This window comes from Fistularia commersonii, chromosome 23, assembly GCF_037954325.1.
Source record: "Fistularia commersonii isolate RoL2024-O1a breed Wild chromosome 23, RoL_Fcom_v1.0, whole genome shotgun sequence".
NCBI lineage: Eukaryota > Metazoa > Chordata > Actinopteri > Syngnathiformes > Fistulariidae > Fistularia > Fistularia commersonii.
Genome location: NC_141306.1, coordinates 10,261,466 through 10,278,667, shown reverse-complemented (window position 1 = coordinate 10,278,667; position 17,202 = coordinate 10,261,466). Strand labels below are relative to the sequence as shown.

The 17,202-nt window shown below is 41.9% G+C and overlaps 1 protein-coding gene across 3 annotated transcripts in view; it reads left to right on the top strand.

Moving 5' to 3' along the window:
• The first annotated feature begins 762 nt into the window (after positions 1-762).
• usp43b (ubiquitin specific peptidase 43b) overlaps positions 763-17,202 on the top strand; it is a 65,998-nt gene continuing 49,558 nt past the window's right edge. For all 3 annotated transcript variants that reach the window (XM_086170438.1, XM_086170437.1, XM_086170436.1), the window contains exons 1-2: positions 763-1,755; positions 9,991-10,137. In XM_086170438.1, the coding sequence (XP_086026564.1) occupies positions 1,213-1,755; positions 9,991-10,137 (690 nt within the window). In that variant the 5' untranslated portion in view covers positions 763-1,212. The remainder of the gene's footprint in view (positions 1,756-9,990; positions 10,138-17,202) is intronic.

Here is a 17,202-nt window from a genome sequence, read left to right as displayed (position 1 = left end):
TGATCTAATTATAACAGAAGTGATGACACTTGCATAGTATTAGCTAAAATGATATCTTGTCCAGTAGTTCAGTAAACTTTCGTAAACTAGTAACAACCTATGGCCTTGAATTCTCCAGATCATACTATGTAATACCTACTACAGACGTAATAGTACAACCAAAACATGCGTGTCAAATCAAAGCTTGATAAGATAAGATAAGATAAGATAAGATAAGATAAGATAAGATAAGATAAGATAAGATAAGATAAGATAAGATAAGATAAGATAAGATAAGATAAGAAAAAACTTTTTTTAATCCCGAAGGATATAATGCTGAGAAGTGGAGAGTAACATTGCACCTGACAGTGATAGTAAAAATAATAATAATAACAGCAACATCAATAATTATAATAATAATAATAATGATAATAATAATTTTATTTTATTTAAAACTTTGTATGCATCACTCGAGAATACCATATAAATATATCCGAACATTGGATATGAAAAAATACCAAAAAATACAGATTCAAACGAGGCAATGAAAAATAAAACAATAAAAGTGACAAAGTGGTTGAAACTGTATAAACAGGACGTTACATGAGATAATAGACAAATGTATTGCGTATGATTTTGAAAGTATTTATTTGCACTTTCAAATACTTTGGGATATGTAAGTCATATCACGGGGTTTTTTCTTTGCTTTTTTTTTTTTTTTTTTTTTTTTTGTTATTTTGAGCATGCCATGCCACACCATGATACCCTGCCGTATTCAAACATCTGGAGGATCGTCCGTATCCGGTACATGTGCGTTGGAAGTGGGAGGAGGCAGGCAAGAAAAAAAAATCACAGGCAGGCCAAGTTCGAAAGGGAGCAGAGACGAGGACAGAGGAGAGGAGAGGAAAAGAGGAGGAGAGGGGAGGAGAGTACGGGGAAGAGCAGCCCGACGCTCTGCGAGGCTCGTCTTGCGGGAGCGTGTCGCGATGGGGTCCGATAATGGAAGCCTCCACTAAGCACCGGGGATAGATGGGGATGAGTGCCGGGAACAGAGCGCCGTCCCGCAGCGATGGCGACGGCGTCGCCATCGGGCGCCTCTCCATCTAGCAGCCGGGATGGGAGGCCGGTGGTGCGTGGGGGTGGACGGGGACGGTGCGGTGTCACTCGCGGAGGAGTGACACGCCGGTGTAGGAATCATTTAATGTTGGCGTAGACTGGGGGAAGCGGGCGGCCATGGAGAGGCTGACATCGTCGACGCCGACGAAGCCGAGAGCCGGCAGGTTTTTCCGGGGGAAATCGCCGAAGTCCGTCGGCGGCTTAGTGAGCAGAATCTTTAAAACTTTGACCACTTTGGCCCACTTCGGAGCGGAGGACGCACGGGGCGGGGCGGAGGACGACGACGACGACGACGGGGGGTTCGGGGACCCCGGTGCCCTCGGCGCGAAGACGCCCGCGGACGCGCAGGTGGCCGCGGGGACGAGGGACGCGCCGGGCGCTCAAGCGGTGGCTCCCCGCGGGGAGACGCCACTCCGCCGCTACGGGGGTCGGATTCCCGGCGCCCTGGGGCTGAAAAACCACGGCAACACGTGTTTCATGAACGCCGCGGTCCAGTGTTTGAGCAATACCGACCTGCTGGCGGAGTTCCTGGGCCTGCGGGGATACGCGCTCCGCGGGGCGCAGACCGGCGGGAACGGCGAGGTCACGGAGCGTCTGGCGTCGCTCGTCCGGGCCCTGTGGACCCTGGACTACACCCCGCAGCTGTCCGTGGACTTCAAGGTAACCCCCCGAAACTGATGAATTAGTCAAGTAATATTTAAAAAAAAGGGGAGTAGTATGAAGATTCTGAAATAGTGATCAGGGAGGTATATCCACTATTAAAATCTTAAGAAGAAGTAGCATAGATGTAATAGGAGGACAGGTGTCTCAGATAAGATAAGCAGCAGATTATGACTGATAACTCTGCAAAAGTGGATTATAGACAGATCACAAGCTCGATTTATCGTGTCCTTCATATCCCGTCCGGTGTGCTTATTCTTCCCGTAAACATCCTTCTCCAGTCCACATGGTCAACATTCTCGTTGACAAGTTTGAGTGTGAACGCGCTACTTGATTTAACCGTGCAGCTTCATTGAACATGGAAGGGTGCCTTAAATCATGCGTTCATGGGTGTGCATGAATATCAGATTTTTGTAAAAGCCTGCAGACACTTGTACTTTGTGGCATTACAGATTTTTTTTCACCCCTGTCCACGTCAGATCAGATTTTATTTATATGATGCCAAATCACGACATGGTTGTCACAAGATACTTTCCATACAGGGCTGGTCTGGACCATGCTCTTTCAGATGATTTACAGAGACCCAACATTCACCCATGAGAAAGGCACTTGTGGACGGTGGCGAGGAAACACTGTCCTTTGACCAATGCAGATCTCTTTTAAATGTGGGCCGCCTTCTGCCTCGAGTGATTGGTTGAAAACAGGAGTGTGACAGAGCAGGAGGATTGGGAGGGACAGGCATGAACAGGCAGTAATAGCTAATATTATACCTTGCCCGGTTGTTCAGAAATGACTTACAGCCTCAAATCTTCCAGGTAGGTGTTTATCACAATGTAATATCTACTATTACAAATGAAAGTAAAACATGTTGTCTCAAATCGCAAATTAAAGCGCTTGGTAAGATAAGAAAAGATAAGATAAGATAAGATAAGATAAGATAAGATAAGATAAGATAAGATAAGATAAGATAAGATAAGATAAGATAAGATGAGATGGCTCCAAAATTGAAAAGTGAGGAGTAAAATTGCATGTGAAAGTGAATATACAGCACATTGTAACAATAATAATAATGATAATAATGACAATAAACACAATAATAATAATTGTTATTATTATTGTTATTATTATTACTAATAATAATAATCACATCACATCACCCAAGGACACCATACAGACAAAGACAGATATACAAAATACAGATTTCAAAGAGGCAATAAAAATAAAAACAATAAAAATAAACCTTTATAAAAGCATGATGTTACAGTAGATGACAGACAAATATATTGCGCATATTGTTGAATTTAATGGAACTGAGATTAATATTGCACATGATTTTAAAAATAATTTAGCCCATGATGTTGACAGTGTTATTGCACATGATTTAAGAAAGAAAAACTAATATCATACATAGCAATTACAGATTCACACACTCACTAACACATTGATGAAAGTTCTCCCAAACGTGCCTGAAGATCATTGGATATTTGACGACCTGAGGTCTCTGGAACTGGACTTGATCTTTTCGTATGACTCGATGAGGTTTCCTATCGACCTGTTGAACACGCAGAAGTTTGACAGACAGAGCAGACACAGCAATTAGTAACGTCTGCTGCTGCTGCTGCTGCTGTGAACTATAAGACTCATTCATTCATAGAAGGATTTGAACTTGAATGTCATGAACTTTTCTGTTGCATGTTTTCCTGTTTCCTGTATGTGATTTCATTTCTAACTACCGGTAAGGTCATTTGTTTTACCGAGACGTGGTGCAGAGGTTATCGCTTTTGCCCCACAAGAGGGTCCCCGGTTCAGTTCTGCCAGGGGGGCGTTTCTGCGTGGCATCTCCGTGTTGTCTGGTAGGGTTCTCTTCGGTTTCCTCTGGCTGACCAAAAACGTGCAGGAGGTTTATCTGACACCCTGAATTGTCCAGACATTTGAATAAATCTTGTTCGCCTTTCGGCTTTTCCCTTCGGGGGTTGCCACAGCGAATCAACCTTCTCTATCTAACCCTATTCTCTGTATCCTCCTCTCTCACACCAACGACCTTCATATCTCCTCTCACTACGTCCCTAAATCTTCTAGACATGTGAATGAATGACTGACAGTTTTTCTCTCGTGTGAATGAGAGAGTGATTGGTTGTATTTCCCTACATTTAGCCGTGTTATCGACTGACATGGTGAACCCCACCTCTGGCCCGTCAGCTGATGGAATAGGCAGCCTTGATCCAGAGCGCAGGAAACATGAATTAATTAATCTGCGATATTAGTGAGAGAGACCTTGGAGAAGTTGCAAATCTTTGTTTACCTCATCAAAAGACCTACATCTCTTTGAAAGATGTTTGAAAAGGAATAAACCATGAATTTAATTTATTCTTCTGTACCGATTTTCCTGCGTTCACGGTGGTGGGGGAGCCGGAGCCTATCATAGCTGTCGTTGGTCGAGAGACAGGGTTCGCATCCAGTCAATCACAGGGCTACATCATACAACCATTCACCCTCTCATTCACATGCTTGGACAATTCAGGGTCTCCCCAATGTATCCCCTGGATGTTTTTGGACATCGTTTTTGGAGAACATAGACACCCCACACAAAAAAGGCCCGCGGCCGGGATGCAACCAGAGACCTTCTTACTTTGAGGCAGAGGCACTAACCATTGTGAATTTCAAGTTGCTAAATCTCTAATTCTAGTTTGCCAACCCCCCCCCTCCCGAGAAAAGGCCTGAACAACAACTACATAGCTGTTGTATGACTTCTTACAACTACAAGCTAGAACTGCTTATCATTGACCCCGCATGAGTGTAGGAGAGCACAGCGACCAGCCACTGTCTGACGCATCCCTCACTTTACTTCCCCACAAATATTTAGATTGCCTAAAAGATTTAAAGAGCAAAACATCCTATTCTCAAATGATAGAGGGTATGGTGAGTTTCTTAAGTATAGTTGGCCACAGTCGTTTGCGTGTTCTCCCCTGTGTCTGCTTGGGTGTCCTCTGGGTTCTCTAGTTTCCTACCACAGTCCAAAAACACACGGTTGGTTAGTTGGAGTCTTGGAATTGCCCATATGTGTGAATGAGAGAATGAATGTTTGTCTATCTCTATATGTGATTAGTCCAAGAAGAAACTCGCCTCTCGCCCGATGACAGCTGAGATAAGCTCCAGACCCCTCTTCAGGAAGGGGTCTGGTGTGAAAATGAGAGCTAACAGTTGTACGTCTCTGCATGCAGTCTGACGGTGAAAGTTCCCTTAGGGTCACACATCGACGCATTAGGCACCCCTTTATGGTTGTTTTTCGGGGAACATGAAGAAGCGTCTATTTTTGGGTTGGAGGAACACGATTTCTCATTTACAACAGAAATATGTGGAAAATACAAACTCCACTTTTATTCAGATGAGGTTTTAATACAGATACAGCCCACCCCCCAACTCCCCGTTATCCTGAGGCCAGGAAGAGCACTAGTAATGAATGACTGAACATATTAAGTATATTATTTTATTTTACTATATATAGGACATGATGCTACATATTTAAATCAAAACAAACCTTGCATTGTGTTACAGCTGCAAGAATAGTTATCCTCGTTTTACAAAGAAAAGTTCTATGGAATAGTATTATTTGTGAGTTGGCTGCAGTCAGATGAGAAAAAAAAAAAAAAAAAAACACAACAAATCTTGCTGAATGCCTGGCACTGGGCTGGCTCCGCTGCCACCTGGCAACAATGGAGGTGAAAGGAAAAAGACGCTTTTTCAAATGCATGCCTAAATTATCACTACACAATTTGTTTTATGGCGATGGTGGCGAAAACGGTCGTGAAGGTTGAGTCCCTCCAAACCTACATGGGGAGCAGATGTGGTCTTTTGATCTGGAGACCCCCTGCCACCGCCGCCGCAACAGGGTGGCGTGTTTGCACAGAATTTTGCTGGACAGGGGCGAAGCTTGAAACCCAGACAGATACCCATTGGAGAGGTTGTTTGTTTCCACAGCACAAGAGATTACAAGACAGTCAGGAATTGTTGAAAACATGCATGAGCATGGGTGTAATTCTACCAAAGGGTGTGTGATTGACGACCATATTTAAGAGGCTGAATATGCTATTGTGACGGCATCTAGGCAAGAGTTGCACACAGGTACACTTCATTATTTTCCCCTTGTGTCTGCAACCTAAAATATATATTGACAGGGTCAGCCGAAAGCCCTGAATACTGTATAATTCATTAATTCTGTGTAGTGCTTGTCATAGACTTCAGGGTCGATGGGGTGGTGGATACCTGGCCTGGATCCATTACAGGGCCACTTATGGAGACAAACAACCATTCACTCTCTCATTCACTTGTCTTATTAACATGCAATACTCACTCAGCCATTCACACACCATATAGGCATGCAAAAAATCACTCAGTCATTCACATATACTGGCATGCCAAATTCACTCAGTCATTCACATATACAGGCATGCAAAAATTCACTCAGTCATTCACATATATAGGCATGCAAAAAAATCAGTCAGTCATTCACACGTCATAGACATGCAAACATTCATTCACAGATCATATATACATGTGTAAAATCACTCACATCATATACACATGCAAATATTCACCCATTCATTCACACACCATAGACATGCAAAAATACACTCACACATTGACACTTATAGATAAGAAAAAATTAACTTGTTCATTCACACATCACACTTGCATGCAAAAATTCACTCACAGATCATATACACATGCAAAAACTCATTCAAATAACATAGACATGCAACAATGTTCTCACACATATAGATGTGCAAAAACAAGCTTTATATTTTAGTTTTATGTAAAGGTGATGATAAATCAATGAGTTTTATAATTAGATAAAAATTGAAAAGTTGGTTATGGTCTTGTAGAGGACAGAGGGGCCATTTTCTATTCTCACGCTCTGGATACATGATTTAGGAAACATCGAGGCCAAACAGACATTCGTCTCCCGAGGGTCCAATGGCCATCGTGTCAGAGAGAAAATTTAATGAACACCTCTCTCACCTCACTTGTCTTGCAGGGACAATTACTATGTAATTACTGTTATTACACCACTCTACTGACTATCTGCACAGCAGTGTTTAGTTACCACATGTCCCACGCTCTCATGGTCAAAAACCTTTCATGCCTACAAATCATTTTTTGGGCTAAATTTATCTGTAGTGTCTGGCCAGTCTGGTATTGTTGCCAAAATCTTGTATACGTTAAGAATTTCTATTTATAGTCAAAACAGCTCATAGGTATTTATAAGGTTAGCAATGTTAAAAATGTGTAGTAATGAGCCCATAGTGTAAGCTGTGTGACAGGTTCAATGACAGTGACAAAGAAAATACAATCTGCTGTGCTCATGGATTAGACTTTAAATGGATCAGAAATGCTCCAATTTCATCCACGTTTTTTCCCCTGGTCACACATTCAGCGTATATTTTCAGTTTGTGTCACTCAGTGGAAAAAATACATCTAATGCCACCCATACAATCTTAAGAGATTTTCCAAAAGACTTGTGGAAACCTATCATCTCACACCTGCTCACATCTAAAGACTAGTTTTGAGAGTTTTAAGTCTCAGCCTAGTCTCATACCGGACTGTGAATCTTACAGGGTCACTATTTACAAGACTGCAATTAGATTCTTTCTGCAATTTAGGCAGCGGGTATTTGCAGAGCCTCTGCTATTTCAGTCCATCACTTTTCCTTTTCCACTCGGCTGTGATATGTTAGGGAGTTGACATTGTCCAAGCCGGGCTGTTCTGCCCACAGCGCCACAGTCCGCTCCTCTGTCTGGACGGTGCACATTGATCGGGACGTCCTCCGCCTTTCCCATTCATCCATACCACCACCAAATGCGGTCTCTGCAGCCAACACCACTCAGGTGATTATTTGTCTGCCAGGTTTCCCGTTTTCAGTTTTGTTAGAGTTCATTTATTGGTTGTCGATTGTGTTTTAACGTCTGATCTAGATTAAAATCGAATAGAACAGAATTGCCTTATATTCTCATTGCATTACAAAACACAATGAAATTGCAGTGTTGCTCCATGGTGTAGCAAGCAAAAACAAAAGAAGGTAAAACGCAACAAAATACGACACAATATAATAACAAATAATGAATGATAAAAAGAAAACAATGCAGTAAAGCGAGATGTGCAACTGGAACAATCAGTTATATTCTTGTAAACATTCTGAGATGAGGTATATAGCACTGGTCAACTACATGCTTGACTAAGCATGTAGATATAAATAAAAAACAATAAATAATACAATGTGAGTTATTGCACTTGAGTGAAGATGGGAAAAAGAGTCTAGAGGTGTGTGGCGTGGGGGTTTATGTGCTTTGGGAAAGAGGCCGTCTCTGAGTCCGTTCATGCGGCATTTGCGCGCTTAGTTGCGCCAGCCGGTGGGAATTGACGATGTTTGTCGTTCTGCTGGCGGGAGCACGTTGCTACTCCATTAAGACTCTGGTTAAACCCGTCCGACTTTTCAGTTTGAACTCTGCATTTGAGTATTTTTCTTTTGCGGGATTTCTTCCACAACCCAAAAGCATACAGCACAGACCCTAAAAATCCCAGACGTGCACGCAGAGTGAAAGGTCGTGTGTCTCTATATTTGGCCAGCCTCTCCCACGACCCTCAGTGCTGGATAAGTGTTATTGATAATGAATAAATGGATGAACGATTGGTCGACTGCATCCTTGTCATATAAAGATAACCTGAGCATTTAAAAGGCATCCATTCACACAGGTTCTCAAATATCGTCACTTTCTTATTTTTTTTCAGAAAACACAAAAAGCTGAGCCACATGCTGAATAAGGAGGTAATTCTAGCAAAAAAAAAAAAAAGGCAAAAAATGGCTATTATTTCAAGAAGGTGACAATGTTGAATTTGCTTTCTGCAGAAGATGATAAAAAGCAGCAAGAGCACCCTTCTGCAAATACAGTAAATAGAATAATCTAGATGAGGGCTCTGGAGGGTTTAGCAAGTCCACCAGCAATCGGGAGGTTAATGGATTCATCTTTACTTTAAAATGCTTTAGGTGTAAAAGCAATTTATAAACGTAGGCTGTTCGTGATGAGGTCTTCAAGGTAAAGAGAACTTCAGTGTCACTTTCAAGATCAAATTCAGAGAAGAAGATTAAAAGGTGTAGTGCTTTATCAAAAGTTATCTTTTTTTGTTTATGATTTTCCGCTCGCTTTTTCCCCGCAACGCTGACCCTGACTCGCCCGTCCAATCAGCTCTCGCTCCCACTGGATCCCGGTTCTCTTTTTAGATGAAGCAAAGGGGGAACGTGGTTTCGAGTGTGCTTGAGTCTTTTGGACGCGCACTCAAAACGTATTGTCGCGGTCGAGTTGAGATATCCCTTATTTGTAGATTACGAAGCTAGTGATAACACACCACCGGCTGTGGTTCATATTATTTGTTTAATGCCCACATTAGCAGTGTGCCATTCAACACTGCAGTCACATTGAACTCCGTGTGAACTAAAATAACCCACAGCCCTTTTCAGGTATACTGCTAATACCATCTGAAATGTCTTATTGAAAAATCCAAATTTAGCTGTTGCCCATTAGGTAAGCATGTTAAGAAAACAATTGGCGGTAATCGGATTTTAGCTTGAAATACTGAGATCAGAAGAGTGTTTAAGGAGGCGTGACTGAGCGGAGAGTAGAGGAGCGGCGAAATGCAAAGCATTTGTGATCCAATTGCGATGGGATCGCTCAGGGTGTGCTGCGTGTTCGGACCAAACCAACAGCTGGGTGAAGGTAGGAGAGATGCAACGTGAAGAACCCAAAAGGAACTGGTGGATTCTTCTGATCATCGACGTGTCCGAGGTTCATGTTTGATAAAGGATGTAGGTGCGAGAAGATTTGAATTTGACTTCCAAAAGTTACCAGGAGTTCTTTTGATTCAGACACGTTGTCAGAGTTACTGACTATAACATTTGTCAACAGCGATAAGGTCCCTGGTTGAACTCCGACAGTGGGCCTTTATGTTTGGAGCCACCGTTTTCTGCCCATTCCTTACTGAAGAAAATTCAAACGCGGTAGAATGAGCTATCCCACCAGGACTTGGAGATTAATGAGTCGAAATAAGACTCCCGCCTCTTTTTGTTCAGTGAAGAAAATCTCAGAGTAATGGAAATGCAATATCACGAGTTTGTGAGAATCTCGTTCATCATCACAGTAACTCTGCCAATGATGTCATTTCTTCATCATTCCCTCTCCCCAGGCTGTCGTGTCCAAGTATGGGTCACAGTTCCACGGCAACTCTCAACACGACGCATTGGAGTTCCTGCTGTGGCTGTTAGACCGCGTCCATGAAGACATCAGTCCGGCCTTGTGCCGTAACGGCAACATGATCCAAGCGCCCCAACAGGTCAGCCTGCTATCGCTGCTACGCCTTACTACTCATCTACAAAGTCCCACTTTTAGCTGTGCTTTTATATAACCACCGCTGTGAGCAGGCTTTATGTTAGTAGGATTCTTGCAAATGAATTCACATTCATTGTGTGTGTGATGGTGTGTGTGTGTGTGTGTGTGTATTGTCCTCCTGTTCCTGCTTCGTGTGTTGCCTTCCAGTTTTTGGCCCAGGCCCTGTTACAAAACCCACTGAGGCATGTGGTCATTCTCATCTGTCCCAATTTAATAACATCCCAAGTTAAAATAAATACATTTTGCATCATAACACATTCCATTTAAGTATTTTACTATTATTACTATTATTATTGTTATTGTTGTCATTAATTAAGTTCATAATAAATGACATATATATTACATTTTTAAAGGCTCTATTAATTTTATTTTATTTTATTGAATTTTATTTTCTTTTATTTTGTTTTGGTGGGGACATCCTTTAAGAACATAAAACAGATATTGGAGTTTAATGATCCAAAATGCAATAAGCAAATTCAAACTTACAAACCCGGAGGTGTTCATGGAAAAAGAAAATGAACATATAGCCAAGCTGCTGCAGAGAAATGTGTTACGAGAAAAAAGACGGTTTAAAAGCAAGTGTTAATGGGCTGCGTGAAAGAAGAATAGCAATATGAACTTAAAAGTTGATGTCAAACTAAAAGCTACAGAAAGAGGGACATATTGTTCATTCATAAATTCGTTATCTACATTGCTTATCCTGCAGTCAGGGTCAATCATAGACCCACATATAGAGACAAACAACCATTCACCCTCTCATTCACACATTATATGGAGACATAAAACCATGTAGCGTTTCACTTACAGGCCATATTGAACCATATACAACCATTCACCCTCTCATCCATACAACCATTCATGAGTTAACTCCAAATGACACCAGCTAAGCTCCAGTATTGTGAGAGAGAATGTTTGTCGAAATTCAAATGTGTTTCTCATTGAAAAAGACAAAGCCAAGGAATTTCTCCAGCCAAATTATTCACATCAGTGAACCATTTTCAAGTTGCATCCAAGATTAGCTCGCATATTCATTCATTCATTGTCTGTACTGCTTGTGCTGCACACAAGGTCACAAGTAACTGATGTCAGGTTTATATCCTGCATATCCCACAAGCCCCTTGGGGAGTTGACACAGTTCACTTCCCAGGGTGCAAATCATTGACAGTAGCCAGTCATACAGAAACAGCTCGAAGAAATACTTAAGTCAAAGGAAAGAACATGTTCCCATCCACCGTGAGAGGCGACTGACACCCTTGGCTTTTTAATGAAGGTTGAATCTCAATCATACCTATGCTATTGTGAAATGAGTTTCGGTAAAGAATAATAAATAAACTATTGGTCATTTATTCAAAGATTCAAAAGCGTGCATTGTCATATGTACAGTGTGGATATGTATGCTGCTTAAAGAAATAAAGGGAACACTTAAACAACACAATCCAAGTCAATCACACTTCTGTGAAATCAAACTGTCCACATAGGAAGCAACACTGATTCATTTGGACTTGATTCAAGGATATTACATCAAACTTGAATCAGCTTTTACTGTGTATTTCCACCTTTATTTTGAGCATGACTCCAAATCCAGACCTCCATGGGTTAATACATTTGATTTTTATTGATAATTTTGTATGATTTTGTTTTCAGCGCATTCAACTATGTAAAGAACAAGTATTTAACAAGAATATTTCATTCATTCAGATCTAGGATGAGTTATTTTAGTGTTCCCTTGATTTTTTTTGTGCAGTGTATTTCCCCATATAATGAAATTCTTACTGACAGCGGTGCATTCGGCCAACATGCATCTGCAGAGCAAGCAAACACGTCTGCCATGGAGGGGGCCATTTAAGTGGATTTATTCAAAAATATTCAATAATAATATGTATTGTTCTAGAAATAATAGGTGTCTGGACACATTCTCTTCCCGTCCAGTCTTTCTTTTACTATAAAAGGGAACACCCAAACAAGTAGTAAAAAAAAATGTTGCAGCATTCACATTTTGCCTCTCAATGGGAATTTCTGGTCAAAATCTGCCTGACAGTGAAGCAAATACAGAAGTTAGTTTAAAAAAGCACCGGGTTGCTAATGAAGTCAACAAGAGCACTGACAGAGGAAGGAAGGGTCTGCATAGCCTGAGCACACAGCTGCAAAAATGGTCCACTGACATATGATACGGTTGAATTTCTTTAGATTCATTATCATCACGATTTTAAACATCTGATCTCTTATCATATGATTCGAGCGGGGTAGGCGTAGCACGTTCAAATTATTATCGGAAATTTCGGTGTACTTGAATTGAGTTACGTTGATGGTCCACTGCCAGTTCTTTTAATCACAAATGAATTTTCCGTGAATCAATTTTTCACTCTATCAGACATGATTCATGCAGTCAGATAACCCCTCCGCTCATCACGAGGAACGCGAAGGAAAATTATTTTAAGTAGCCCATGTCACCCAGTCGATCAGCATCCACTCTTTTCCTCATTCCCTGTTTTTCCCCCGGCAGAGCTCTGACATACTGTACCTCTGTGAGTGTATACAGTTAAGCTTTGGAATGCAGTCCACTGTCAGTGTGGTACAAAGGAGCTTTGTGAGGGGGCAGAGAGGGCCTCACTGAGGGTTCGAGAGGGTAGCTGAGTGAGAGTCACTCATTCACGCTCCATGACATCACCACTCAGTTGCGTCGAAGAACTGTAATATCAGAGTACAGCGGTCACTCCTTGTCTAACACCTAATGAGGCCGGCAGCTCACTGTCCTTTTCAGTCCGTGGCGTTTGTTTGCTTACCTCGGTCTCACTCGACATCGCCACTCCTCCGGCAGAGGCATGGGGGTGCTGGCGGTGCCGTCCGGTGTCGGCGCCGTCCGCCAGTCCACTCGTGTCCTCGCCCGCATGGCTGTTTCGGCATTAGCGAGTTCTGTCTCCTTCAGCTGTCGTCTTCCCGTTGACCCATTTTTAATTGTTCTTAAGTTTGTATTGATGTAAATGCTGAGCATGGGAGTGCTAGAGCTAGCAGGAAAAGTGAGGCACCCTCAGGGCTGCCTGTGTAGTCACTATCACCAGTATAAACCTGGCCTATATTTGGAGTATTTTATGATTGTAATTTCAGCTGACAGTTCCCAATTCGGCATGTATAAAAACAAATCCATTGCACACACATTCTAACTTTTGTGCTGATCCCTATTGACTTTGACTCCTGTGGAATTCATCTTTGACTCGGTTTCGTTGATATTATGTCACTCAGAGGGAAAAAAAAAGGAACAAGTGTGAAGTTCTCTCTCATTCTCCCTCCCTCTCGTTCTCTTGTTGTCTCTCCCTTGCTCTGCGTGAGCTTTGTGAATGTGCTTTTTGTAATGAAGAGGAAGAAAGAGACGCTTGTGCAGAATTAGTAGAGACGGGGGCATACAGAGCGAGCTAGGGGAAGGTGAGACAGAGTGGAGAGAAGATATGCAGAAGCCAGCAGTAGTGACAGTCTTGGACATGGGGGGGAAAGAGCAAGATTATATAATTCTTTGGTACTTCCTGACAAGTTATAATTTAAAAAAGTGCATAAGTACTGCCTTGTACCATACAAGACTGATATCCCCTTTAAAAGTAGGGCTTAACGCAAACTGTTTTCCTTCCAACATTTTCACTTTATGTACGTAAATACACAGCACATGTTAGATAGTTTGGAGATAAGGTCAGGGAGCCCAGACTGAGATGGTTTGGAACTGCCAGGAAGGAGGCCTAGATGAAGACTAAAGTGAAGATTTATGGATGTCATGAAAGAGGACATTAAGGTAGTTGGTGTGAGAGAAGAGGACACAGAGAGCATGGTTAGATGGAGGAAGCTGGTTGTGACGATGTTTGAAGGGAGCAGCCGACAGAAAAAGAAGTACATGCATACAATTCCAGGAAAACAGGAGGCTGTGGACTAGTGAGAGCCAGGGCCACTATCCAGAAGGGAAACAGAAGGCCTCCAAGGGTACATTGGAGCGATAGCACTCATTTATGACCTTCTGAGTAAATGGCTCATGCCGCAGAAGCCCAGGAGGCGCAAGAAGTGCTGCAATGAACACGCAAGCTCTTGCAAGGCACGTACCATCAGCAACTCGCAGGAATGGGTGACATCAAGAAAAAATAACAGTGGCTGGAAAAGGCTTGAATACAAAATTGACCCAAACCAGACCTCAAGTTCAGGCTGTGCAAAGAAGATGATCTTCCAGGTGGCTAGCATTGTGTACTGGAACAAATGTACCACGTATGGGCTGGAGGTCCTAGGATACAGAGATCTCGACCTAGATATCTCCAAAGATGATCCTGAGCGACTGGACCAAGATCCTTAGGGACTCCAAGCCCAGATGGACAAAATGGTCGTTGTCAACCAACCGTAAATGGTGGTAGACAAGCAGCAGAAGACAGACATAGTAGTGGATGTAGCAATATCAAGAAGAAAGAGCTTGAGGAACAGTAAAAGTGGTCCCAGTAGTGATCTGGCCAATGGGAGCAGTAAACCCTTGAGCTGGGAGAAAGGTACCAGCAGATTCCAGGAAGGACAACTGAATTTTTTGTTCAGAGGAGTGCGAACTTGGGAACAGCTAAGATGTGCAGAACTCATAAGCCCCTGGATCTCTGGTAGATCACCCGAGCGTGAAGGAGACCCAATACCGCCCAGAAGGGAATATTATACACTGTTACAAGGGAAAATTGCTTTGGATCTGGAGGTCTCCTCATCAGCTCATCAGCCCCTGAACCATCCTGGATCAGATTACATTTACAGGTTTTATCTTGGCCCGCTAACCACAATGACCGAAAAAGGTCCTTGCTTTTTCCACTGCAATCGAGTTTTGTATGTAATTGAAAATTACATTTTTCAATTGTAAAGACTTCCTTTCTGAGTGAATTTGAAACACCACTCCATCTGTGGTGTCTTTCCACCAGGCATCGTTCTCAGAACATGAAATACCACATGGAAATGATTCCCCTTCCTGCTTTTTGCAGCTGTTTTGGAGATGACACTGACTTGTGTTACCTAAGATGCCAGATATTTTCCCCATTTAGCTGGATAATTCATATATTCCAGGCAGAAGAAATGGTTATTATTTGATTCAACCAACACAATATTACATTCTTATTTTGTTGCCAAGTTAGGGCAAACTGGATTTGTAGCAAAAAATAAGCCATCATCTGTAATTTTCTGTAGTTATGATTGATTATTGATAAGTTGGAACATGGAAGCAGAAAGTGGTTATTTTAATAGATCAAGACTCTGAAGCCAGAGGTAGCTCACCAGAGTAAGGAGGAATACAAAATAATGTAAGAGACAAATGTCAAGACAGTGGCATTATTAAAGTTCTTGTGTTTACCCCAGAGGCTCTCATTAGGCTGAGAAGATCCAAAAAGACTAATATAGTCAATTTTACTGACTAATGGATGGAAGCTAGAAGCATGACAAGTGAGGTGCAGTGAAATCTTCACCTTGGCCAGCAGTGACAATGCTAACAGGATCCTCTTCACGCTGCAGCCCAAGTTAGATAGCTGAAATATACATCTGTATAATGTAGCGAGACGTAAAAATGTGAACCAAATGTGGATTTATAATAGCAAGAACTTTTTTTGGCTGTTCCCTTTGGGGGTCCCCGCAGCCAGTCACCTGCCTCCATCTAACCCTCTCTTCTGTATCCTCTCCTCTCACCACATATAGCTTGTGCGGCACAAAAAAAAAAAAATTAAAGATTTTTTTATGAGTGGTATGCGAGAAGCGGCTGAGTACATTATAATTGCTAAAGGGCCTCTTGGGAACATATCGAGTATGGCTGCCATTTGTAATTTTTGTAACTACGTTTTTAATGAATCGATGGTTGATATAACCATCACACCGCATTAAATTCCACTGAAAGCTTGCTAAACTTACTGTACCAGCAGTATTTAGATTTTCTCAAGTTGTTTCCTGTTTGTCTGGACTGATTTGGTTGAGTCTTGTGTTTCTAGTATGGAGGTCAAATCTACCTGTTTTGCCATATATAACACATAATCATCTCTGGAGCAAAAGTGAAGGCATTCATGATTTTGTCAGTTTATCCTAAAAAGAGTATCAGTTTTATAGTGTTTCTTGCTCCGTGGGTCCAGGTGAACCTCGGTGCATTCAGTCTGCTCTGCAAGAACAAATTGTACAAACTATATCTGCACCATTTGGGTTTCATTGTCTGTCACATGATGTCATTCCCATTAAATGTCCGTCTTTGTCACCAGTTTCTGGGCCGTGTGAATGGCTGCTGTGCTTGTTTTGTCCTTAGTGATGACAGCATCACTCACAAATGTCTCCTCCTCTAATTTACTCATCCTTGACTTTTTGCTATTCCCTGCCTCTTCTGTTAAAAAAAAAGAATTATCATTAATTTGTTGGATTATTCTTTCTGCAGCAAAGATTTTGGGGCATATTTGTGATCCTACAATGTGTAAAATACAAATGTAGTGAAGTACAGTAGAGCCTCTGCTTACCAACATTACCCCAAATCGGCCAACGAGTAGAGATTTCGATCACATTTTGAATCGAGCTTCGATCAAACCTCGGTTTATGAACACACAAGCACAAAAACTCATGGGCTTTCCACTTTGTGGCATAGTGTGCTGCTCCCCTTTGTCTTTTACTGTTATAACCCTTCTTTGTGTTTTTTTCAGTTTGGTATTCCTAATTATGGCTCCCAAAAGGGATAAAAGTGCTACCGGTAATGGTGTTAAGAAGAAGTTGAGAATTTCAGTTGATCTGAAGACGGAAATAATAGCAAAATTTTAGAGTGGTGTTTGTGTGACAGATTCCACTAAGCACTATGACACTTAAGCCTCACTTGAATATCTGTACAATCCAAAGTTATTAGTTTTGATTCATGAAGGACAGCTTGCGGGACATAGCTTTAGCATTAGCAAGGGTCTCGTATGCGTGAAGGTTTTACTTTTGCTGATTTATTGAAGGAAATGCAAAGTACAAGTGCTGGCAAGAAGAGAAAAAACACCAGAAACCCAGCAATAAT